The sequence below is a fragment of the Panicum virgatum genome, chromosome 9N (genome assembly GCF_016808335.1).
Source record: "Panicum virgatum strain AP13 chromosome 9N, P.virgatum_v5, whole genome shotgun sequence".
Classification (NCBI taxonomy): Eukaryota; Viridiplantae; Streptophyta; class Magnoliopsida; order Poales; family Poaceae; genus Panicum; species Panicum virgatum.
The window spans coordinates 29,999,170-30,021,926 of NC_053153.1; the positions used below are offsets into that span (position 1 = coordinate 29,999,170).

The following is a 22,757-nucleotide window of genomic DNA, read 5'->3' on the forward strand; positions in this document are numbered from 1 at the left end:
CTAACTATCTTGTAGAAAAAACAGAAAATTCAAATGGAGAGGGGTATATTTAGTTCTAAAGGAAAGCTCTCAAGCTTTTCTAAATGTGAAGTATGATCCCACCATATTTCCCAAAAGATAGAAACTTGTATATTTTCCATATGCGTTAAAGTAATCTCGCTGGTCGTATACTATGTGAAAATTAAAAAGGTAACTTCATAGCGAACTAGTGATAGGAAAAGTAGCTTTTGTGATATGTGTCTTTATTAAGAAAAGTGACTTTATGCTCGGTGAAATGTTAAAATGGTATTGTAGTACATGAATGTTAGAAAAAAGTAACTTTATGGTTCGTGATAAAATAATTTGTTAATAATATAAATGATATGAAATAACTTATGACCAATTTATATGACAGATGAAATGAGATTTATTATTTTAAGGGTAACCTCATCACTTTTGATTTGCCTTTGCTGCATCACTATTTTTTAAACCTGATTTGCAATCTTTTTGTCTCTCTGAAACAAAATAAACATTGGGCCGAATCCGTCCCCTACGGCCCATCTCCTCTATAACGGCCCGCTCCGTCCAGTCGCCCTCTCTCTCACCGCCGCCGGGCCCCCTTCCTCCTCGCCCCGGCGACGGCGCGCACACAGCGATTCCGACGTCTTCTCTTCTGCCTTCTCTCGTCGCCGTCCTCCTCATATCATATTTGCCCTGTGCCAAACTGGACTGGGAGCGGGCCGGAAACATATCCGGACTCGGATTGATTTCCTCTCTCGTCGGTGGGTTAGTAAACAAACCTAGATTGCTCCCAGTCAGGCGGAGTTGGTTCTGCTCCCAATCAGGCGAATCCAAGTATTTCTTCTTCCTCCCAGTCCGTTCAGTTGCGGATTTCCTTGCTGCCGGAGAAGGCCGCTGATCCAATTCTTCAGCGCGCGGATCGACTACGGTGGGCACTTACCACAGGACCTTCGACATCAAGGTATGGTTCAGTTTGTTTCCCAATAACACTTCACCAAAACCCCGTGCAAAAATTGTGTTCGCGAAAGGCTAGTAAGTCGCGATGCTTTGTGGATGTGCTGTTAAGCGTGGTAAGCTAATGCTTTAGAGGTTGTGATGCGCAGCTCTGTTGATTCGGTAGATGGAGGTGCCAATGAACTCTGCGCAAACCGGTGCTCACTTCCCAGTTCAGCATCGGTCCCTCTCGCTAGACATCAAGGTACCTGTCTTCCTGCAGCAATATTACCAAGGCTGTCGAATTTTAGTCAGACTATGGGAATATGATGAATATATTTATAGTAGGACACGATAGTTGTTCCTAGAGTGAAGGTCTGCTAACATTTACAATTATTAGTGTCATTTGGTATTGGAGAGTATGATTTGCTTTCTTTAGAGCTTTCTGACAATGAAGATCACTTGATTACTCCTTTCCCTCTTCTGCATTTTCTAGGGCAATAAGACAGACATTGTTATAAGTAAATATGAAGATACCTTTCTGGTAAGGTGCAGGTCTCAGTTCTTATTCAGTTGAGTCCTCATTCTCACATGACAAGGTTGTTCATCTTTACTAAATTCGCAGGTGATTGTGACACAAATTGGCTGCATGGGAAGCATACTGGCTGCCAAGTATGCTTTCTATCCTTGTGCAAATTCATTCTCCTGCACATGTGAAATTCAATTTTGTTATTTGTACTATCAGTTCTGCATAAAATAGCTTCCTCCATGCTATTTCTTTCACATTGTTTTGAAATTGCAATTTTGTTGGATCTTTTTGAGGAGTACTCAAACTCCCTCCGCACATACTGTCACTGAGTATCATCTAAGAAACAAATCTGCATAACACTTCAGCCACATGCATATCAGGTCATAACTTCCAGATTGTTCACATGCAAGATAATGCCTTCGTTACTACCCTAGTAAGATACTCCGTAGATGCCTTCTAGCTCGCTTTAGGCATCTTAATGTGTTTGTAGCTGCTGTTTGTAGTTTTCACGGTCGCCAAATAATAAACATGTAATAGGGCGAACTCTTGTACGGAACCTCTCTCTTCTCCCTCTTAATGAAAAACGTGCTAAGGCACGGTCGCGAAAAAAAAGGTGGAAAGTTAGTGTATCTGGACATTTCTAGCTTAAGAATGTTGGCTTTATAAATGACATGTTGGTAGTAATTGTTTTTTTTTTCCATTTGCCTTGAAACTTCTGTACTGTACTTTTTATTAAGCTTTAAGCCCCCTCCATAGGAAAGATGAAAGTGTTTTCTCGGACCCGACCTACAATGTGACTGTTCTGTTTGGGAAGAGAGATGAGGTAAGCTCATTAGACCATCAGCCATCAAATATCGTCTGAACATGCACGGACCAATAACTGTACAAATTTTTTTGACTGCAGCCCCTCCTACTAGCTTGTGCACGCCAACTTATTGAGCACATAAGGTTTGCTTCCTTCACCATTTACTTTGCCATTTTGTTTCTCTTCAGTCTCCACATCTTTCAATAATATTTATCATATATTTGTCTACTTGTCATGGCAAACTGCACGCCATTTATGACCCTATGCTGCATGCCAGGCCATGTCTGTACCTGTCTATTATTAGTTGAAGTAGTGATAACCATTTGAAAATATTCAGCAGCAAGGAGCTCCTCTTTTGTGCTGTTCTTGGACATCTATCCAAATATTCTGCAGCAAAATGGCTCTTTGCTTGTAATTGTTTTTGTCTATGTTCTCCATATGACTTCTATGCTTCTAGTATCACAAATTTTAGTTATTACTACTATTCCTAATGCTACTATTAGCTGTTCCTTTGCTGATGATAGGTACACCATGTTCGTACTATTGGGTACACAAAGAAATCGTATATATTGAGAACTCACACAGCATTGTACATTCATTTCTGTAGTGGCAGTGGCTCAGCACGGTCGTTGGTGATCTCTCTTGGTCTGACGGATCATTCTCAGGTAAGATGAAGAAATTCACTTTGTGTGACTGTTTTTACTAATGGATTTGATGGTCCCAAGTCACCAAATAAGTGCTGAACCAACATGACTAGAATGTGGATTACAGTTTATTTTAGTTCTCCAAACTTATGGAAATGATCAGGTGAAATTTTAACATTTGATCCTTAGTGAAACGAGCTCTATGCATATCACTCTGGAGAGTTTCCCGTTGAAATAATTAATGTCGAGTCCGGTGACAATGTTTGCCTGATGCGATAAACTTTGCAGGGAACACTTAAGGATATAATTGCAGCTGTGATTGAGAATCGTCTTTGGTGATGGTTTTGATTAACTGAGCTGGAGTTGCGATGCGCTGAAGACGCTGAAGTGAACATATACCAATGAGCAAGATGATCCCTCATTTTATCACGTATGAAATTCCTAGATCTTTGTAGGCAGAATTTCTTTTCTACTTTAACAAATATAAGAGGTGGTTTTTAAGCTGTTCCGTGAGTGATATTGTCCTACCATGGGCGAGGTGGGGGTGGGGGTTGAGGCTTCTCCTGTTGCCAAAACTTGTTGTCTCGTGCTAAACAAAGTCATTTTTGGGGGAAGCATCTTGCTTGTTCTCCCCCCCCCCCCCCCCCCCCCCCCATGTTGCAAGCAATTTTTTGCTATTCAACCCATTCATCTGACAAACACATGAATGCCACTTGCTCTAGCCAAGCAAGAATAAGCTCCCATCCGGTTAGGCTAGTAAAACAAGCTCTTTGTTCCCCTTGATTTACATTGATTACTTCAAGTTTTCTGCTGCGCCTATTTGAAACTGTCTGACAACCCCAGCATGAGACACAATAATTTTCAGTTGCACTCCCTCTGCATTCCAATTTTTTGGAAAGTCAAACTATTTTTATGTTTGATCAAAATTATAGAAAAGATTATAAAGATTTATAGCACTAGATAGATATGCTATAAAAGTATATTTAATGAAGAATCTAATAATATTTATTTGGTATCATAAATGTTAGTACTTTATTGGTCAAATTTGATATATTTTGACTCTTAAAAATGTTGGAACGAATTACAATTTGGGCGGGAGCAGGAGAGAACCTCCCATCTCCTTGAGTTTGCTACGCAGGTCACAGGTCAGGCTTTGCGAAAGTTCGTAAGAAATCAATAAATATTTAAACACAAATCCCCAATAGACAACACGATGATGGGCATGAGTAAAATTACTCGATCATTGGATGGGAACCGAGCAAGTAATAAGGAACGCTACACCGTGGTTGCTAGGATGAAATTAAGATACACCTGTCAACAACTAGTAGCAACCAAGTGCAGCTGGTGGGTCCTCCTTCGCGCCACCATCTGATGCCTGGCCGTAGTTCTCTCCGCCGGAGTTGTTGCCATCTCCCTCCATCGCCGGCGGTTCGCCGTCGAACGCCGGGAACACCCCCAGGAGCTCCTCCATCGTGAACTGCAGGTAGCTGTCGTCCAACGGCATGAGGTCGAAGTTACTATTCCAGTCCGGCATCCCGAGCTCGCTGTAGTCGTCCGCGTCGTCCAAGCTCTCGTCTTTGGCAACCGGCGGCGCGATACCCTCCAGCGTGGGCGGCGCCGCCACCTCCATCATCTTAACGCAGTCCGGGACCTGGACGCGCCCGGGCTCCGTCGCGGCAGCTGGCGGTGGCGACGGCGAGCGCGTGGCCCCGGAGGGACCGGCTTCATCTTGTTGCCCAGCGCAGCGAGTCGCCATCGCGGGGGGCTGGTGTGCCGCTTCTGGGTTCGCGGCGGCTGTCGGCACCACCACCGCCGGCGGCGGGATCGCAAGTTGGTATTGCTGGTACATGTTACCGGGAAACTCGGCGCCGTGCGTGGTGTGCGCCTGCGGCTCCGCCGCCGCACTGAACGCGTGCTGCTGCTGCTGATACTGATAGTACTGGGCATAGCTGGGATGCTGCTGCTGCGGTGGCGGCGGCGACATTATCTGTGAGGTCGAGGCGCCGGCGGCGAGCGGTTGATGGTAGTTTATTCCGGTGGAGATCCCCCACGGCTGAAGCGGTGAGCACGGCGACACCGGCGCCGGTGACCCCGGGAAGTGGTCATAGGCGTTTGGCATCATCTGCTGGCTGCTGCTGCTGCTGCTCCCGGCGGCCCCGTTCTCGCTTTCCATGTCACCGCTCTTGAGGATGTAGAGGCGGTACAAGGCCAGGTCGTAGAACTGCATATCAAGAGCAAACGGTAAAACGAAGATACATAGCCTGCATGCCCAAATAAAGGTTACATTAACTGTATACTCCTGACGGCGTAGTATTGGTTAAGAACTGAGATTAAATCGATCTATATCTTCCATACATAATCAATAGTTTGTCTATTCATTACGACCAATAATTTTTATAAAATTATGAAAAAAGTCCAAATTACTACCCTCAAATGTGGCCAAAATCCGGATAACCTACTTACTATCTCTTGATTCAATTTGACCCTAAACTATGTTATTTAGTTCGATTTATCTCTTAACATAATTTATCTTTTTTATTTCTCCGCACAAATTGGAATCTTAACTGCATATTTTGTAGGATCGTAGTGGGCATCACAACTTATGTTAAAAAATATATTATATTTTTTTTCATTATTTCTCTCTATAATCTTGTATCATAAAGGTTAATTTATTAGTAAACATCGTACCCTATCAAAACAATGATGAAAAATTCTTGACATATTTTTCTAAAATATGCTATGATGTCCACTATCATCTTGCTAAATTTTAACTAAGATTTCACTTGCGTATGGATAAATAAAAAAGAAAATCTTATCAAGGGGTAATTGTACCGAATGATATAGTTGGGGGTGACTTCTGACGAGGAACATATCAGGTGCAAACCAACATCTCTGTGCAAACCGTGCAAACTTCAATCTGGGCCACCGGATCAACATCCAAGGGGTATAGGAGGGATTGGGTAATTTTACAATTAACCGTCCGCTCTTGGATTGGGTAATCACACTTTGGCAAATCCCCCTCCCACTCCTCCTGCGCCCCCCTTCGATGTTGATCTGGTGAGTTTGCACGGTTTGCAGAGACATGTTGGTTTGCACCTCATATTCATATGGCTTTTGACGATACTTGAGGGTGTAATCTGGATTTTCTTTTCTAAAATTACTTTTAGCATTATAGTATGCTAACTAATATGGAGTATATTCATATGCGGCTTCTCCCGTAGCAGCAACGCACCAACTTATTTGCTAATAGTTCAGAAACTAAGTAATAGTTAACCGTTGTTAATTATTAGCCAACTAAGTATCCAATCGGACCCTTAACATTTTGAGTCTTCCAGGTTGAAATAGTGTACTACTAGTACAGTATTTTTAAGTGATAATAGCTAGGGAGAAGGGGATACTGACACGTATATACTTGTTATCGGTCAGGGAAGTGAGCCTCGGGTTTACGGGGATGAGGAACTCGTGCATGCCCCAGTTGCTCTTGACCCCGTCGCCGCCGTCGACGCGGTCGTAGAACACCATGGTGACCATCCTCCCGGCGACGAAGCCGCCGTTCTTCCGCGGCCAGCGCAGGACCTGCCCGCCGCCGGAGGGCTTCCAGCCGCCGCCCCTGGCGACGCGCACCGGCCGCCGCTCCTTCTGGTCCTTGTCCTCGGGGACCGCGGCGCCGGCCCCGGGCTTCTGGAACTCCCGCACGCTGAGGAAGTAGAGGAAGCGGTGCTCCGCGGCGTGCTTGAACCTCTCTGCGCAGCCATGGCCGGCCGGAATGCCGGATCGGACGTCGGTCAGACGCAGGGAGAGAGAGATTAGGAGAGAGAGAGAGAGAGATAAAGGAAGAGGGATCGGACCGTAGAGCTCCTCGGGGTGGTAGTCGAGGATTCTGACGTCGTGGAAGATGGTGTGGAGCGGCGGGGGGAGCGCGCGGCCGCGGATCTGGTCGGAGAGGATGGAGATGAGCTCCAGCGAGGTGGGCACGAAGCGGTACCCGCGCGGGAACCCGTGCTTCGTCAAGCTCCCGTCTGCTGCCGCCATCGCCCGCGCGCGCCGGCTTTAATAGTTCGCGTTCCGTCGAGCCTTGACTCCAATCCCAGCCGTCTCGCCGGGAGAGGAAAGAATCAACGGCCCGGTATTGGATTCTAGAGTTGGAACTTGGAAGCCGTCGCGGCGCCTATTTATGTGCCGTGCCGGTAGGAGGTGTTTCGACTGTGATTCGTCGTCGATCTTGAATTCGAGTTGCATTGGACGTGGCTTCCAACAAACCGAATTCAACTCCTTCTCAAATTTTGATTTTTCATTTCACTTTTATTATAGTTATATATAATATATTTGTAGTAGTACATAGTACATACATGGGAGTGAGAAACATGCACATAGGGCGTGTGCATAAAGGTCGGTTGGCGACAGAGATGTTCGGCATCAGATCTGGGCGGCGGCGGCGCCGTCGAGCTCGCCGCCCCACTTGCCGGGGCAGAAGGTGATGACGTACTCCCGGGCGCGGCACCCGCTCGCCGTCGCGGCGGTGGTGTCGTACGCGTAGCTGTAGTAGGCCGGGCACGCGTCCTTGAACAGCCGCGAGTACACGCTGCCGCGGCACGCCGCGGGCGTCGCGTACGCGCCGCGGCAGCAGAAGGCGTCCAGCCCGAACGCCAGGCACGCGCTCTTGCACGCCACCACCGCCACCTTGGCGCCGCCGCTGCCGGCGGTGACCTGCAGCTCCGGCGGGCACGCCGCGTTCACGTCCCTGGCGCACCCGGCGATGGCGCACCTGCTGGGGTCGGCGGCGCCCGTGGCGGACACGGACACGGGGAGGTTGTACCCGTCCACCAGGCTCACGTCGTAGGAGCTCCCCTTGCCGGGGTCCTCGTGCATGCTCACCTCGACGAGCGTGGCGGGCGGGGCGCCCACGGACCCGTTGCAGGCCAGCCGGCCCTCGCAGTCGCCGGTCAGGCACGCGGCGGCGGCGCCGTTCGCGGTGAAGTTGCAGCCGGTGCGGGCCCAGAAGCGGCCGTTCCAGGTGGCCGGCGCGACGACGCGCCTCGACTTGCCCGGCGGCACGAGGAAGCCGCCGCCGGCGAGGACCGGGTGCCCCGTGTTGGGCGCCGACGCCGGCCACACCGGGAACGGGCACCGGTTGGCCACGTGGAAGACGATGCCCTCGGCGAGCACGAACGGCCCTGCAGCCACGAAGCTAAGGAAAGCCACAAGCGCGCAGGAGAGTCGCAGGCGACGAGCGCCGGAGGTCCGCCACCGCGAGCGGTGCTCCGCCATCTCTTCTCCCTCGATCCCGGCGGCCTGTTCTACACGTACGACGGCGAGTCGTCGATCGATCTTGCTGAGGAGCCGCCAGATATGGAGGGTGCGGGGATATATAGTAGCTCTGCAAGATGCATGAAATTAAAGAGGAGGAAGGACTGACTATGCTTAGGATTTGGTTTGCCTAGGATGAGGTCTGTGCTTAGTGTGACTTGCATTGCGGTTGAAGTAAAGCAGAGGCATGATAGGGGATGCAATTGAGAGGGAGGGACTGAGGGAGCGAGGCCACTAGCCACCTGCTGCAAGGCAATCAAGCAATGGAACAAAAAGCTGCTGAATCTCCACCTCCAAGCTAAGGCACTTCTTCCCTCTGACCACACAAAAAGATGATCGTATTGAATAACGACACGGTCATACACACACTATTTGGACTACTACGGTAGTTACTATTAAGTTTTTTTTTGTTGCCCCTGGTTTGAAGTGCAATAGTAATTTTTCTCTCACTTTTTTTTAACTTTATGATTTTGCTCTTTATTTTTTCACAAACTATTGCCATTTTGCTCTTTGTCTTTACATATTTGCCTCTGTTTTGACCGTTGACTAGAGGTAAAATTGTATTGACTTGTGAATAGTAAAAGATAAAATCATAAAGTTAAAGTAAATGAAGCCTTAGGCATCCATCTGACCTCTTCATTTAAATGATAGCAACCAAATACATTTTTGGGAAGATAAGTGAATAGGGAGTCATACACTTAGAGAGCAATACCCTTCTCTTTTTAATATTGCGAGGAAAAAGCATGGAACACAGTTTTTGATCGAGTACCTCTTAATGTGTCCTTTAGACCAACTTTGACAGGTCGCAATCTGAATTTATGGCCTAATTTGGTTGCTCGCATTAGTCATGTTCAGTTAAATAATAATGCTGATGTCTTCCGTTGGAATTTGACTCAATCCGGTACATTCACCGTTAGCTCAATGTACAATGCACTTATTAGCAATGGTAACGTACAGTTTGAAAAACATATGTGGAAATTAAAGATGCCCTTGAAAATTAAAATATTTATGTGGTACCTAAAAAGAGATGTTATCGTTACTAAAGACAATTTAATAAGAATGAACTGGAATGGTAACAAATTGTGTTGTTTTTGCTCTAGTGATGAAACTATTCAACACCTCTTTATTGATTGTCATGTAGCCAAATTCCTTTGGCTAGTTGTACAGTATGCCTTCGATTTAAATCCACCTCAAAATATCACTCATTTATTTGGTAATTGGGTTAGGAGAGTGGGCACCAAGCTAAAAACAAAACTGCTAACAAGAGCCTCTACTTTATGTTGGGCTATCTGGCTTAGTAGGAATGATATAGTGTTTGACAGATCACCATCTAAAACTTATATGCAGGTACTTTACAGGGGCATACATTGGCTCAGGCTTCGGGCTCGTCTATAAAGGTGTGATGAAGACAAGGAGCTACAGGAGGCATGTCGAACCATGGAGGTTCTGGTCATGCAAAACTTTGTCAACCATAGATGGAGGTTTAGTAATAGGATTAGCTCTTAATAAGTGTCCTCATCAAACTGTTGGCTGGCTAGGAACTTCTTGTTTAGTCTTGTGTGAGTGATCGCATACGTACGGGCTGCAAACTTTATGTCGGTTGTAGCCTCTTCTGATGTCAAAGTCGGGTACTCTTCTTCCCATTATCTAAAAAATTCGTCTTGGCCTGCAGCCTGCTGTGTAGCTCTACTTACTGGCTTGGGCAAATAAACGAGTGTAACCGGTCTGTGCGATTCAATGGTTTGGTTTCTTCCGATAGATAGTTTGCATAGATAGATAGGAGCCGGAGATTGTATATCCTATATCAAAGTTGCTTTCCTAATTCCAAAATCTGAGACTCGTGCAATCAAATCGAACGGTTGCACCATCAAAAAAAAAATCGAACGGTTGCGATGGAAAAGAAAACTGGCTGCCAGGACTAAGGCTGTCGGCACTGAGACCTTTAAACGGTCCGCTACACTATCTTTCAGGATCCTTTTAGGATTAGTTTTGCTGCACCGGGTACGCCATCATCGTCTGCTACGGTCGCGCTTCCTCCAAATCTAGCGCGCTAGCGGATGTCCGCTGCGCCTGCGCCCGGGCCCACCTTGCCTCCGCCCGCGCCGCGCACCAACTGCCGTGGGGAGCTCCGCCGTGCCGCTTCGACCCCTCCGCCCCACCGCCCGCTGGCCAGTGATGGAGGTGATGAGGGCGCCCGTGACCTGCACCGCCACGGCGAGGTCGAGCAGCTGCGGCGAGGCCAGCTCGAGCCGGAGCAGTGGCGACGCCGCCGCGGCGAGCTCGAGCAGCAGCGCCGCGGCAGCCATGGCCGCCCACCGCCATGGACCAGCGCGGGCAGGGAGGGGGAGGGAGGAGGGCGCTCACCGCCCGCCGCTGCGCCCCGGCCGTGCGCGCGCACTCCTGCCGCCGCCCTCTGGCCACTGGCCGTCGCACCGCTTCGCCGGACAGGGAGGCCGGAGAGAGAGAGCGCAGGGGGAGGGGCAGAGAGCCAGAGACACACGGGAGGTCGAAGAAGAGGAGTGGGAAGGAAAGAGAGAGAAAAAAGAAAAGAGAAAAAAAAATAATACGGTAGTTGGTTGATTGAATAAAATATGAGGTAGCTGGGATAGAGTAGAGATATAGAGTACGAACGACTGCGGAGAAACTGAATGTAGAATAGAAAATATTGATGATAAAGACGGAATATGTCTTTTAGATGATGGATTTAGAGTACGACGAGTGCAGACAGCCTAAGGGGAGCCGGTGACGTGCTCGGCAGCTGCTAGCAGAGAATACGTGTCAGCACCTAAGAGGGAGAGGCGGGTGGGAATCTAACTTGAGTCACAAATTTCAAGATTAATTTTCTCTTAAACAATTAACTGATTTTCGAATCATTTGAAGAATATTATTGTTTATAATTAATGAAACAAATCAAGAACCAATATGGATATATTTTTATTTTTATTTAAAATATCAACAAATGTGATCAACAAATTCAATAAAATACATCAATATTTCTAAATAATCGCTTAATTGAAGTATCAGATGTAGAACTGGTTTTTGAAATGTTAAATTAGTTTTCATGGATTGAAGAACTAGATTTCACATATTATTGAATCAGTATTTTAATTTGTTAAGTACATAGGTTAATTTGTCAACTATTTCTATAAAATGTTGAAAGCCTTATACTAAAATGTTGAAATAGGTCTGAATTATTGTTGAACCAATATTTTTAACTGTTGAATCCAAACAATTAATCAATGCATTAACTACAATGATTATGAAAGAAACAGCTAAAATATGATGCATATGTGACATGTGCTTGTCCGCGTCTTCCCCTTTTTTTCAAAGAAAAAAAACCTGCGAACTGGATTGCTTGCTTCCTGGCTGGCGTGGGCCTCTTACGGCAGCTGGTGGCCTGTTGTTGGGCTTCTTCCGTTAGACAGATAGCAGCCCGCCACACACACACACCCGACCTCGCGTAGCGCCGCCGCCGCCCCCTCACGCCGTCGCAGGACGCAGCCGCCGCCGCACCAGGCGCCCGTCCGCACGAGCGCCGCCGCTCGCCGGCGAGGAACCGCTGGCAAGGAGGAGCGCCTAAGGAAGTCTCCTGTGAGGTCCCCGTTCTCGTCTCACTGATCTAGCGTTACTCCGGGTTGATGATTTCTTCTTTCCGTTTCTCTTCCTCTTTGATTTCCTCCTCCCTAATCCCCGTTTCTGACCTAGTGGCTAGTTCTTCAATTCTCGAGTGGATGGAAGCATCGAGCAGTGTGCTGGTGGCGTAGGATCTACAGCCTCGATTGACATCAAGGCTCAGAGGCGGAACCAGCATTTTATCATTTGGGGGGGGGGGGGGGGGGGGCAAGAGGCTGAGTCGAAAATAAACTTGTAAGAAAAAAAATGCAAGCAATAGAGTATATATAACTCAATGTAGTACGGATAAAAAAGATAATCCACAAATGGGTCTACCTGTGATACTATTAGTTGTGATCACTAATGGATCATGTCAATGGGTTTGTTGATATAAAGAAAATTGTGTTGGGGTCAATTCAAAATACGGTGATGTTATTTGTGGCAGCCATACATGATCGCATATTCAAGGATGAATATACATAGGTGCCTGCTGATGCGGCAAACAGGGGCAATCGGCCGATCAGTTTTAGGGATTAGAAATCAGGAGACATAGTTTATACTTGGTGGCTCCAAGGTTCAGTTGTAGCTTCATAGTTTATTTTTGTCTTTTACCCACTTAAGCTCTAGAGTAGCACATTGCAAACAATCTTTGTGACCCATACATCCAACCATGTAAAGCAATTAACTCAATACACATTGCTAGCATTGCAAACAAGATTTATGACCCATGCATCCAACCACGGAAAGCAATCAACTCAACCATGGAAAGTATACATCAGCACAAACAAAAAAACTGTCACTAGCCTTGGGAGGGGACATGGCCCCTGCTGTCCCCCGTTGTCTCTGCCACTGTCAAGGCTCCAATGTGGGCTCATGTTTGTTATGGGCTGACTGCTATTTGCCTATGTTGAACTTCTACTTCTTATTGTTGTGAACTCTGTTATGCCTTTCTATTTTTTTGCACTCATGTAAAAATTTCTGAAACGTATCCATGTATTGGAGTTTATTTTTAGCAAATGCCGTATCCACATATCCGTATCGGCCTCAATATATATGTGTATCCGTATATATGTAACATACTTTAAGTGGACCCTATCCCTGCTCTGTTTCATTAATTGCCAGCATGAAATTTCTATGCATGTTCAGCAAAGAGAAAAGAAAAGGCCAAATGATCATGTTTCCCTGTTTATGCAGGCAAGATTGTTTCAATGGCTTCAAGTGCACGAAATATCATGTTTCGACGTCTCAAGACATTAACTATAAGCCCTGCGCTGGCATCTGGTGTGACCAGTCAGCATTACCAGCTTCAGCAGCGTGCACCAGTGAGTGGCACAGCTAAAGGAAAGGCTAAGCTCAAAGCTGGCCAGCCTTTGAAGCGTTCCACCATTGGAGCAAAGAAAGGGACACCTTCCACTGGTGGGGGTGGGGGTGGGGGTGGAGGTGGCCGTGGACGTCGCGAGGCCATGGAGCGCATTACCCAGATTTCAGAGTCTTGTCTCAATGCGTCTACTCCCCTGCGGCACTTGCCTCCCAAGGAGCGTCTTCGTGAGGCCAAACGTGAGGAGCTTGGACTTGTCTCCAAGGAGAGGCAACGCGAGCTTGATATAGCCAAGGCCAAAGCTAAAGCCAAATCCAAAGGTACTGGTGCAGATGATGGGGACCGTGTGCTCATGGGTCCACCAGGCCTTGACTATATCAGTCTTGGGCTGGTTGATGAGGATGCAATCCCCAAGTATGAGCTCACAGTCGAGGATGGTCGGCGACTTGCCAAAGAATACAGTCGTGTGCTAATGCGGCGACACCGTGCAAGGCAAACAGCAGAGTCAACGCTTCTGACACTCAAAAAGGAGGCCATTGCGGCGCTCCCTGAGAAGCTGCGAGCTGCTGCTATGGTACCTGACATGACACCTTTCCCTGCAAACCGGTACATGGCGACACTCACACCACCAATTGAAGGGTATATTGAAAAGGTGCGGGATGCTGCTAAGAAGCACTCTGTGAAGGAGAAACTTCGCTGAGAAATTCTAGGAAGGAAACTGTTTCGACATAAGGTGAGGAGAATTTAGGCATTTCTTCTTCATTGATTTCTTCTGCATCTGGTTTAAATGTTGTTTTCATTCATAGAAAGAAAGGATCCCGTGACAATCAAATTTTCGTGATAAATTGTCACATTTTCTGTTTCAAATGCTTGGTGTTCAGGATGTGTTTCTGAACCTGTTTGTGTTATTAGGAGCATCTTCAAATCAACTGATTTGTTGTGTTAAGAGAAGAAAATTTTTCTGCCTCCTTGTGATCCTCAGCGGTGATAAGCTGGAAAGTGCCTTGTCCAGTCTTTCCAGTTCCCCCGTCAGTCATACTTGCTGTTGATTACTTTGCATTTTAAGGAATAGAATATATTTTGTGATTTGTATCCAAATTTTGACTCCCAGTGCTTACTGCTAGTGATGTGCTATAGAATTGAAGATAAATCAAGTATGATGTTTTATTTGCGTAATTAAATTGAGTTCCATATATTAGTAGCCAAGTGCATATAGATATACTTCAATAAGGGGAATGCACTATACTCTGTAGTAGTATCAGAAATTCAGAATATAGACCGACAGTTTTGGCTAGTTTGTTTGTGAATAAGTGTATGAGTTGGTACTCGTATTACCCGTGAGGCAAGAGCTACGGAAGTTTGACTCACTTATAATGTTGTTGTTTTTTAAAAAAGATCTGAGCTAGTAAGTTTGAACAAGATATCTGACACACACTTGGTAATAAGGAAAACTGTGTTTCTTTTCTAACTCAGTAACTCTACCTTGCCTTCATTAAATCTCCTGCACTTACATGTCCACATCACTGCCTTCAAACCTGCTATCCTCAACTTTGTAAAGTGTAAATGGTCTTGTTTAGTTTGCATCTTTTGTCACTATTAAATAGCAGTCCAATCCCTTGTAATTCATTTCTTTTGCATTTTGCACTAACATTCTCACTATGTGGTTCTCCTCGTGTCTAACTCCGTTCTATTTTTTTCCCACTTAACTTTGTAGGTGAATGAATATTCAGCCTAATTTAGAAGAACAGCTTGCACAAACTGTATCTTTGCACGAGCTACAATTGTCGAATTCGGTGATCTAGTCATAAACCCTTTTGCCATTTCTTTTGATGCAATGCTACTGGAATGGTGTATTTATGAAATTTTTGCTAGACTGCCACCTTTTCCATGCCGATTTAGGATGTTTGTTGTTGACAGCTGACTTGTGTAATAAAAGCGTAGCAGCGAGTCAGTGAGACTGAAGAATCTCTTGCTCACAAATGGTTCATGAGATTCTTTTATGCTCGAATTGGCATTTAGACTTTGGGTTACATGTTTTTGGCTGCTAGATGGCTCGAACTCCTGGGGTTATGATGCAGTGTTGGCATCGAAGTTATGTATGAATCAGTATGCTGTATTATGTACCTCGATTCCTTAAAAGTTTCTGTGCGACATCAATCGTGAGCTGCCCTGATTCGTTTTGTATGCAAGCTAAAAAAAATTGTTACATATTTAGAATCCGTTTGGGAGGTATTGTCTGTGCCTTCATATCTTTTAAGCAAATCGAGCACTGTAGAGTGAAAAATTGTTTTACAAATCGAGAGGAATACGAGCTAGAGGTGAACTGAAGCCAAATAATTTGGTTTTCACTGGTGAATCGATTTTGGAGAAAACCCTCGTTTTGCCCTTTACTATAGATAGATAATAAAAATATTATAATGGGAGTAAAATCTATAGAGACGAAAATTTCACAAAAATAGAATAATCAATTGATAGCTGTGCTACTGTACTTGCACCACAGGGTTGGTTGTTCAAGTGTAGGCATAATACAAGCAATGGATGCCACATATAGATAAATTATAGGCATTTAGTAACACTCAATTCCTCAATACAAATCGATCTTCTTGTCTTTCCGGTGTAATTAATTGCTCCTTCACAATCTCATGCACATTGATAAAATTAATTAGTGATCTAAAAGCTCTGGGATCTACTAGGACAGCTAGCTGTCTTTCTCTCTCTTGAGTTTTTTGCACCTTGAACTGCACATAAGCATCATGAAATTGTATTGTTACCGCACCAGGCTCTAAAAAAAATTACTGGAGTTAGGGGGCCAAGACCCCTGCTGACACTGACACCCCCTGGTTCCGCCATTGCCCCGCCACGCATTCCCACCTCAATCACGTCTGTTCCTGTACAAAGGAAACCCGCCCTGTCGTTCTCCGGCGTCCGGCCACCACAGCTTGATTAGGTCGACGGTGAGCACCTCCGTACCCTTCTCTACCCGTCATGCCCTTCCCTTTCTCTACCTTCAGCGAGCTTCCCACAGGCTCCTAGAACTGTAGCCATAGCTGTCGCAGCCGCTGTGGACGGCCTTCCATTTTCCACGCTCCAAGTCACTGAAATGGAACCTCCTCGATCACCCTCCACTCTCTCACTATACCCTCTCATTATAATTAATATATATATACTTATACTCTTATTACTATGCGCCCTCGAGGGAGAGCCACGGAGGCAATCGGGCGCTCCTGAGCGATGTCGGGGAGAGGACGCCCGACGCGGCTCCTCGATTCCTCGTTCGCCCGTTTCGCGGAAGCCGCACGGTGCCTTCTGCGTGTGGGCCTCGCTGCTCATGCCCAACACGGCTCATCGATTCGGCGTTCGACTGCGTGTGGGCCTCGCTGCTGCTGCCGCGCCTCTCCTGCGCGTCGGCCCCCCAGCTCGCCTCGCCCTCTGCGTGCGAGCCTGCCTGCTGCCGCACCGCCTCCCACTGTGTGCGGGCCTCGCCGGGCTCTCTTTTCCCTGCCTCCGCGGGACAGCGCCCGTTCCCACTGCGTCTCCTTCTCGTTTTCGTTTTCCTCTCGTGGAGGCGGCGTAGGGTTTGGGGAAGGTTTGGGGGAGGGCGGAGTCTTGGCGCCGTGCGAGGAGGGCAGCGGCGGAGGAGTCTGGCCGTTGTGCGTCGGCGCGCCGGGGCCGGCCGACGCCGCCGTGCTCCCGGTGCAGTTCCGCCAGCCCGCAGCTCTTCTCCTGCATTGCCTTTGTCTTCAGGCCATTGGTGAGTTCCAGATCCACTCGATTGTCCGGCTCCCTCCCAGTTCCTGATGATGCTTTTCCTCCTGTTTCGTGTCCTCCCTATGCGCCTTCCTCTGCTCGCCGGCGGCCGTTGCCTTCCCGTGGTCTCCACGCCGCCGCTGTTTCCTCCGTTGTTAGCTTCTTCCCTGGGTCTCCCAAACGAGTTCGTGCTGCTGCTTCCACCACTTTGGTCGCCGTTCCCCGCCTGCTTGTGCTGTCTGGATTGGGTTGGTCCTGTTGCTTTGACTACTCTGTTCTGCGTTTCTTATTTTCTGTTCATTTACTGTTTGTTACTGATGGTGTGTCTGCTATCTCCAGGTGCTCTTGTTGTGGGGCGCATTGTCAGCGGTGAACTCCTACTGCTGCTTGTCAGGTGACTGCTCTACGCGTTGTTTAATTTGGGTGTGTGCAGCTTATAGATCCTTGGTTCTTTAGAATTTGCTCTTATGTGCATATGTGCACTGCATCTGTCATTGCAATGTTGTCTGTGCTTCCACCTGCTCTGGCTATTGTTTAGTTTCAGGGTATGTAGATTGTAAATCTTTGCTGCACTAGGCTTCCTGCTTTTTTGTGTAGAAGCATGGGCTGTGCTGAGAAGAGCTTCAACGACTTAGAATCATCACATTTTGCGGGTTTACCAAGCGCAAAATGTTGATATGTTTGTGTAGAAGCATGGGCTCTCCCTCTCCACGGTGTATGTTGATCCAATGATCCTTAAGATTCTAAAATCAGTTTCCCTTTTTACAGCAGTTTTCAAATCAATTGAGAATATAGCAGTTCTGAAATGAGTTGAGAAGTATCATGCTTGAATAAATATTAAGGTATCTGGCAGATGGACCTGGGACAAGCAACATATACATAGGACAAAGTTGCAATTATATCTGTAGCTTAAGCTTTATGAGAAAATCCACTTACTCTTTTCTTTACTACAAGAAAATATTGCAAAGTATGCTTGGATATATCTTGCTGCCCTCTGATACATGGTGTTCTAGGTTTGCCAGGATAGGAATAAGAATGACATTCAATTTAGTTGCTACTAGACATGCTGACCACATGCCATGGAATGAACAATTCGCTTGCAGGGACCTTGCTTGTGTTAAATACCACTTTATTTCAAAAGTGTGTTACAAAACAATAGTTTTTTTAGAAAAAGGATTACAAATCCGGCCTCTACGTTCGTGAACGTATAAAACAATAGTTAATACATCATATAAATATGTAGCTGTTGGTCTGGATAGTTCTACTATGATCATCTTATAGTGTTGTACAGTATACTGAATTGTTGTATAGGATACCCCTTTCAAACCAACGTGGAGCCTTCCATTTTCTCTTTTTCCCTTCTCTCTATTTTCGTCCAAAAGAACACTCATGTGCATATACTTCCAATATTACTCACTGATGTACAACTGAGTCAAAAATGTATTGTCGATGCACTTAGAAAAAAAACAGAGACAAGAACAAAAGAATTTTCAGCAGGAAATAATCATGATTCAGCAATGCTTGCAAGCATGTCTACATATGCACTCAAAAAACAAAATTAGCAGCAAAACTACTGGGTGATTATTGCTAACTCATTATATCATAATATGTCAAGATATTATCCTTCTTTCATTTCTTTTACATGTTGAAGGGAGCATCAGTTGGAACTATTTTTGGAAATTGTAGCTTTCATGACAGATCAGGTAGTAGAAATTATGTACTTGCTTTGTCAATAACTTATTTCTTATGCTCAAAAAAAAAAAAAAAACTTATTTCTCAATACTTCTCTCATTTTACTCAAACCTGATCACCTGGGTCAAGATGGGATGTCAATTGGTCACTACACCTTTAGGGACTCCATAATTTGAACTACAAAACTGTAGAGCTCCAATATGGGTTTCTATCACAAGTTAATAGTTATGTTCTACATCTTCTCTTGATATACTTGAGATGGAGATCCTATCCAATATTGATTTGCATACATCTCAAACCTGTGCTGCTGTGCACATTCAGATATATGGGTTCCAATATGTGTCGTGTCTCAGATTAATACGACTTTTTTTTTTGCGAGGAGATTAATACGACTTATTTTAGTACAATAGTAGAATTTTAGAAGATATGAAGGTGAAGTCACTTCAGCCTAAGCATAATAGATCTCTCATTTTAAGCCATAATAAGTTTGGTCTATTTTTATTTCCTCTTTTTTTTGCAGCATTTTCTTCCCCTGCCAATAGCGGATTATTTGTTCCATTGGATTTTGAATCGATTCCTGCTTACTTACAGTTATGTTGTTTCTAATGTGCATTGCCAATCACAGATTGTCTGATTAGGCACATACTAATATCCTTTGTTCATTGACAGCTTCAGCTAGGGAAGTAAGCACGCAACTTTGTACTAATGGACTTTGAGATGATCAGTATAAAGAGGAGACAATAATATATCATCGCAGCTGGCATCATTTTTGCTTAAGTGAACCTCCAGTGTAGATGTACTTTTACTTCATGCCTATAGTGCCGTTCCTGCTTATGTTTATTTTTTTCCTTCAATTATTTTGGTTGGCATTCCTCATAGGATATTCATGATCTGTGTACAAGAATCCATGATCTTAATGCCAAAATGTAGATATGGAAATCATGTTTCCTTACAGTTAATTGATATGACGATGATACACTGATTCGCTCGCCCAAATTAATCAGCATACTACCAATCATTTGTTTGCACAGCGGAGCATTTAGCATCATCTCGACGGGCGCGGCGAAGCGCGTTGATCGTCCGAGTACTCTTATTACTATGCACCGTGGAGGGGGGGGGGGGGGCGACCAGAGCGGTCGTCTATTCCCTGTGCGACACGTGCCTGGGAGAGGCCGCGCGACGCGGGCCGTGGAATCATCGTTCGGTCTTGCTGCCGCGCGGACTCTTCTGCCGCACCGCCTCCACTGCCGTGGGTCATCGATCTGCGTGTGGGCCTGCTTGGTGCCACGCCGCATCCGACTCGCGTGCGCTGCCTCTGTCTCCCTTCCCACTCTCCCCCTTTTGCGCTTTCCTTTTCCTCTTTGCGGCGGCCTAGGGTTTGGGGGCGACGGGATCTCGCCGCCGCCGCAGGAGAGGGCCGGTGCAGGAGTCTTCAACCGTCGCGTGCACGGCGGCAGGCGGCGTGGCGGCCAGCCGGGGGGGGGCGCCGGTGGGGGCTATCCCTGTGCGTTGCGGCGGCCGATGCGAGATCCGCGCGTGGCGGGGCTGCCGCCGGATGGTCTGCCCCACCGGCCGGATCTGGCGCGGCGGAGCAGCCCCCGCGCGGCGCCCCCGCCTCCCTCCTCCTCCTCCACTCCGGCGAGCTCGACCTTGGCTTCTCCGGCTGGTAGGCGGCCATGGCACGACGGAGGACCCCGGCGCGAGCCCCTCCTCTCTCCAGCGGGGAGGCGGCCATGGTGGCGGCCGAGCACGCGGCGGCGCGGCGCACGGCCGCTAGCTCTGCGAGCACCGCGGCGGCACAGCGCATGGCTGCGAGCACCGCGGCGGCGGCGCGGCTGCCCTCTCCCTTCCCTCGACGTTCGCGCAGGCTATCCCTCTCCGGCGGTGGATCGGGAGCTCTAGCTCCGCGGCGGCTCGATAGTGATGGCGAGCTTCCCCTACCTCCCTCCTCCCTCTTCCGTCCTCCTCACGGCTCCTCCGCCCACGACCGCCACCTCCTGCCAGGGCCGCGCGGCGGGGTGGAGACAGGCGTGCGGAGCTGGTCGCGGGGAACGCGCGGCGGGCCGGCGGGGTGGAGGCGCAGCGGACGCGGGGTGAAGGCGCGGCGGACGCGGGGCAGGCCTGCGGGGTGGAGGCGCCCCTGCTCTCCTCGGTCTCGCGGGGCGGAGCTCTTCGTCCTCAATCTTGGCCGGCGCGGCGTAGCGCGCAGTCCATCTAGTATATACTATACACCATGGAGATGGAGGCATGGGAGCACCCGGCTTCCCCCTACGCGACACGTGTCCCTGAAAAAAAGTAGCACAACGTTGACCGTCCGATCCGTCGCAGTAGATCGATCCACACCGTTCCTTAATTTTTTCGCAAACAGACCCTTCAAAATTTTTTATTCGAACCCGCCATCCATATTTTTTGCAAACTACCCCCCGAACCATCCTCCCAACAACCCCATTCCCCACCACGCACCCCCTCTCAACTAGCGTCGCACCCTCTCCGGCCTCCTCTGTCCCCTTTGCTAACCCTAACCCTAGCATCCCCCGCCGCCGCCCTCCGCCCCGCCGGCGCCGCCGCCCTCTGCCCCTCGCCCTCCTCCCCCGTCGTCGGTCGCCGTCCTTGGCCGCCGCCCCCTCTTGGGCTGCCCACCTCTCGACCCCCGCCGTCGGTCGCCGTCCTTGGCCGCCGCCCCCTTCCAGGCTGCCCACCTCTCGACTCCCGCCGTCGCCGCCCCTCCGACCGGCGGCATGCCAGTGGCGGATCTGGTCTGCTCCGCCCTCCGGCACCGTCGTCCGCCGAGGTTCTCGCCCCCTTCCCCCTCCCGCTCCATCCCGGTCGCAGCCGACCTCTGCCCTGGCGGATCTCGGCATACATGCGCGAGATTCGACCGCTGGCGGATCTGGACGGCGGTGAGGAGGATGAGGCGCGGGCGGCAGGAACACCCGGTGGCGTCCACCGCCGTGCGGTGCCGTGTTTCCTTTTTTTCTCTCTCAATTTTCCTTTTTTCCCTCAATTTTTTTCCCTTTTCAGTTTTCTTCCTACGCGGCGGAGCGCGTTCTTCACCTAGTATACTCTACTAACGCGCCACGAATCGGCGCAAGCTCATGAGTCGTGGCCCCACGTGGGGCCGGTGCACTGTTCACACGTGGGGCAGGTGCACTGTTCATGTAGGGCCCACGTGGGGACCACATACTGTTTATGTGGGACCCATGTACTGTTTACATGGGACCCACATGGACCCCACATGAACAGTATGTGAGCCCCACATGGGACCAACATACTATTTAATTGGGGCCCGCGCATAAAATATATTTAACTATTTTTTGTATATGAAAATAATAAAATAATTTTGTATACAATGTACACGTGGTAACTCTACTATTTATTGAATTTTGTTTTCACTTCATAAACTCACAAAATATAATCGAATAATTCATTCATTTCTAATTTTATTTTTTTCTACCAAAATCAATAATTAGTGTAAGCTAATCCATCAACTATACCTACTAACGTAAAAAAATTCCTACATGTACTATTTATACAAGACCCACGTGGGTTCTGCGTGCTATTCAGGTGGTACCCACGTAATATTCAGTTCGAATCCACCCAAAAAACATATCTAATTATTAAACTCGCAAAGTATAATTAAATCATCATTCATATTATGTAACAGTTATGTTTGCGACTTAGATTTCATATGTATCAGCTATGTACAAAACAACTTGAACGGCGCAGCGTAGCGCGCCTACCTATCTAGTTTATTTAACTTTTTTGGTCCCAGACACATATTCCTTTCATTCCAAATTATAATTTATTTAACTTTTTTTAATTTTAAATTTAATCACTCGTTTTATTCAAAGAGTTATACAAAACGTCACTTCTTTTGGTGTGGTTTGTTTTATTAATAAAAATTATTCAAGAATAACTTAAATTTGACTATATTTTTATAATTTTTTGAATAAGATGAGTGATCAAATTTAAAATTAAAAAAGTTAAACAAATTATAGTTTAGAACAGAGGGAGTACCGAACAAAGTAGATGCATAAAAGCATTTTTTTTTGTGACTGATCCACTTGGCCAGTATTCCTAGAAATATGTTTGCAATTTGTAATTATCAGATTATGTGGTTATTATTGATGGAGCATTATGAACTGATCATTCTATTTCTAACCAAATAGT

The 22,757-nt window shown here is 47.1% G+C and overlaps 4 protein-coding genes across 5 annotated transcripts; 3 read left to right on the forward strand and 1 right to left on the reverse strand.

Annotated features, from left to right (window-relative positions):
• The first annotated feature begins 563 nt into the window (after positions 1-563).
• LOC120689557 (proteasome assembly chaperone 3-like) lies at positions 564-3,550 on the forward strand. The gene is made up of 8 exons (XM_039971856.1): positions 564-961; positions 1,104-1,198; positions 1,430-1,477; positions 1,559-1,605; positions 2,219-2,285; positions 2,367-2,410; positions 2,875-2,932; positions 3,200-3,550. The coding sequence occupies exons 2-8, from the start codon at positions 1,121-1,123 to the stop codon at positions 3,248-3,250; spliced, it is 393 nt and encodes a 130-aa protein (XP_039827790.1). The 5' UTR covers positions 564-961; positions 1,104-1,120; the 3' UTR covers positions 3,251-3,550.
• Positions 3,551-7,184: 3,634 nt separating this feature from the next.
• LOC120689555 (pathogenesis-related protein 5-like) lies at positions 7,185-8,351 on the reverse strand. The gene has a single exon (XM_039971854.1). The coding sequence runs from the start codon at positions 8,177-8,179 to the stop codon at positions 7,328-7,330; it is 852 nt and encodes a 283-aa protein (XP_039827788.1). The 5' UTR covers positions 8,180-8,351; the 3' UTR covers positions 7,185-7,327.
• Positions 8,352-11,589: 3,238 nt separating this feature from the next.
• LOC120689559 lies at positions 11,590-15,305 on the forward strand. 2 transcript variants are annotated; one of them, XM_039971859.1, is made up of 3 exons: positions 11,590-11,809; positions 13,025-13,881; positions 14,863-15,305. In XM_039971859.1, the coding sequence occupies exon 2, from the start codon at positions 13,039-13,041 to the stop codon at positions 13,846-13,848; it is 810 nt and encodes a 269-aa protein (XP_039827793.1). In that variant the 5' UTR covers positions 11,590-11,809; positions 13,025-13,038; the 3' UTR covers positions 13,849-13,881; positions 14,863-15,305. The 2 variants fall into 2 exon arrangements, with proteins under 2 accessions (XP_039827793.1, XP_039827792.1); XM_039971858.1 differs by having other exon boundaries at positions 11,631-11,814.
• Positions 15,306-16,379: 1,074 nt separating this feature from the next.
• On the forward strand, positions 16,380-19,569 carry LOC120688959. Its single transcript, XM_039971298.1, has 5 exons — positions 16,380-16,899; positions 17,036-17,143; positions 17,235-17,289; positions 18,547-18,598; positions 19,257-19,569. The coding sequence occupies exons 1-5, from the start codon at positions 16,380-16,382 to the stop codon at positions 19,272-19,274; spliced, it is 753 nt and encodes a 250-aa protein (XP_039827232.1). The 3' UTR covers positions 19,275-19,569.
• The last annotated feature ends 3,188 nt before the right edge of the window (positions 19,570-22,757 follow it).

Bases quoted from the DNA above. Each gene is read 5' to 3' on its own strand.
- LOC120689557 (XM_039971856.1), top strand. From the start codon at position 1,121: ATGGAGGTGCCAATGAACTCTGCGCAAACCGGTGCTCACTTCCCAGTT. The intron at 1,199-1,429 runs GTACCTGTCTTC...TGCATTTTCTAG, and splicing joins CCCTCTCGCTAGACATCAAG to GGCAATAAGACAGACATTGT. The intron at 1,606-2,218 runs GTATGCTTTCTA...CCCCCTCCATAG, and splicing joins GGAAGCATACTGGCTGCCAA to GAAAGATGAAAGTGTTTTCT.
- LOC120689555 (XM_039971854.1), bottom strand. From the start codon at position 8,179: ATGGCGGAGCACCGCTCGCGGTGGCGGACCTCCGGCGCTCGTCGCCTG.
- LOC120688959 (XM_039971298.1), top strand. From the start codon at position 16,380: ATGTCGGGGAGAGGACGCCCGACGCGGCTCCTCGATTCCTCGTTCGCC. The intron at 17,144-17,234 runs GTTGGTCCTGTT...TGCTATCTCCAG, and splicing joins GCTTGTGCTGTCTGGATTGG to GTGCTCTTGTTGTGGGGCGC. The intron at 17,290-18,546 runs GTGACTGCTCTA...TACATGTTGAAG, and splicing joins CTCCTACTGCTGCTTGTCAG to GGAGCATCAGTTGGAACTAT.
- LOC120689559 (XM_039971859.1), top strand. From the start codon at position 13,039: ATGGCTTCAAGTGCACGAAATATCATGTTTCGACGTCTCAAGACATTA.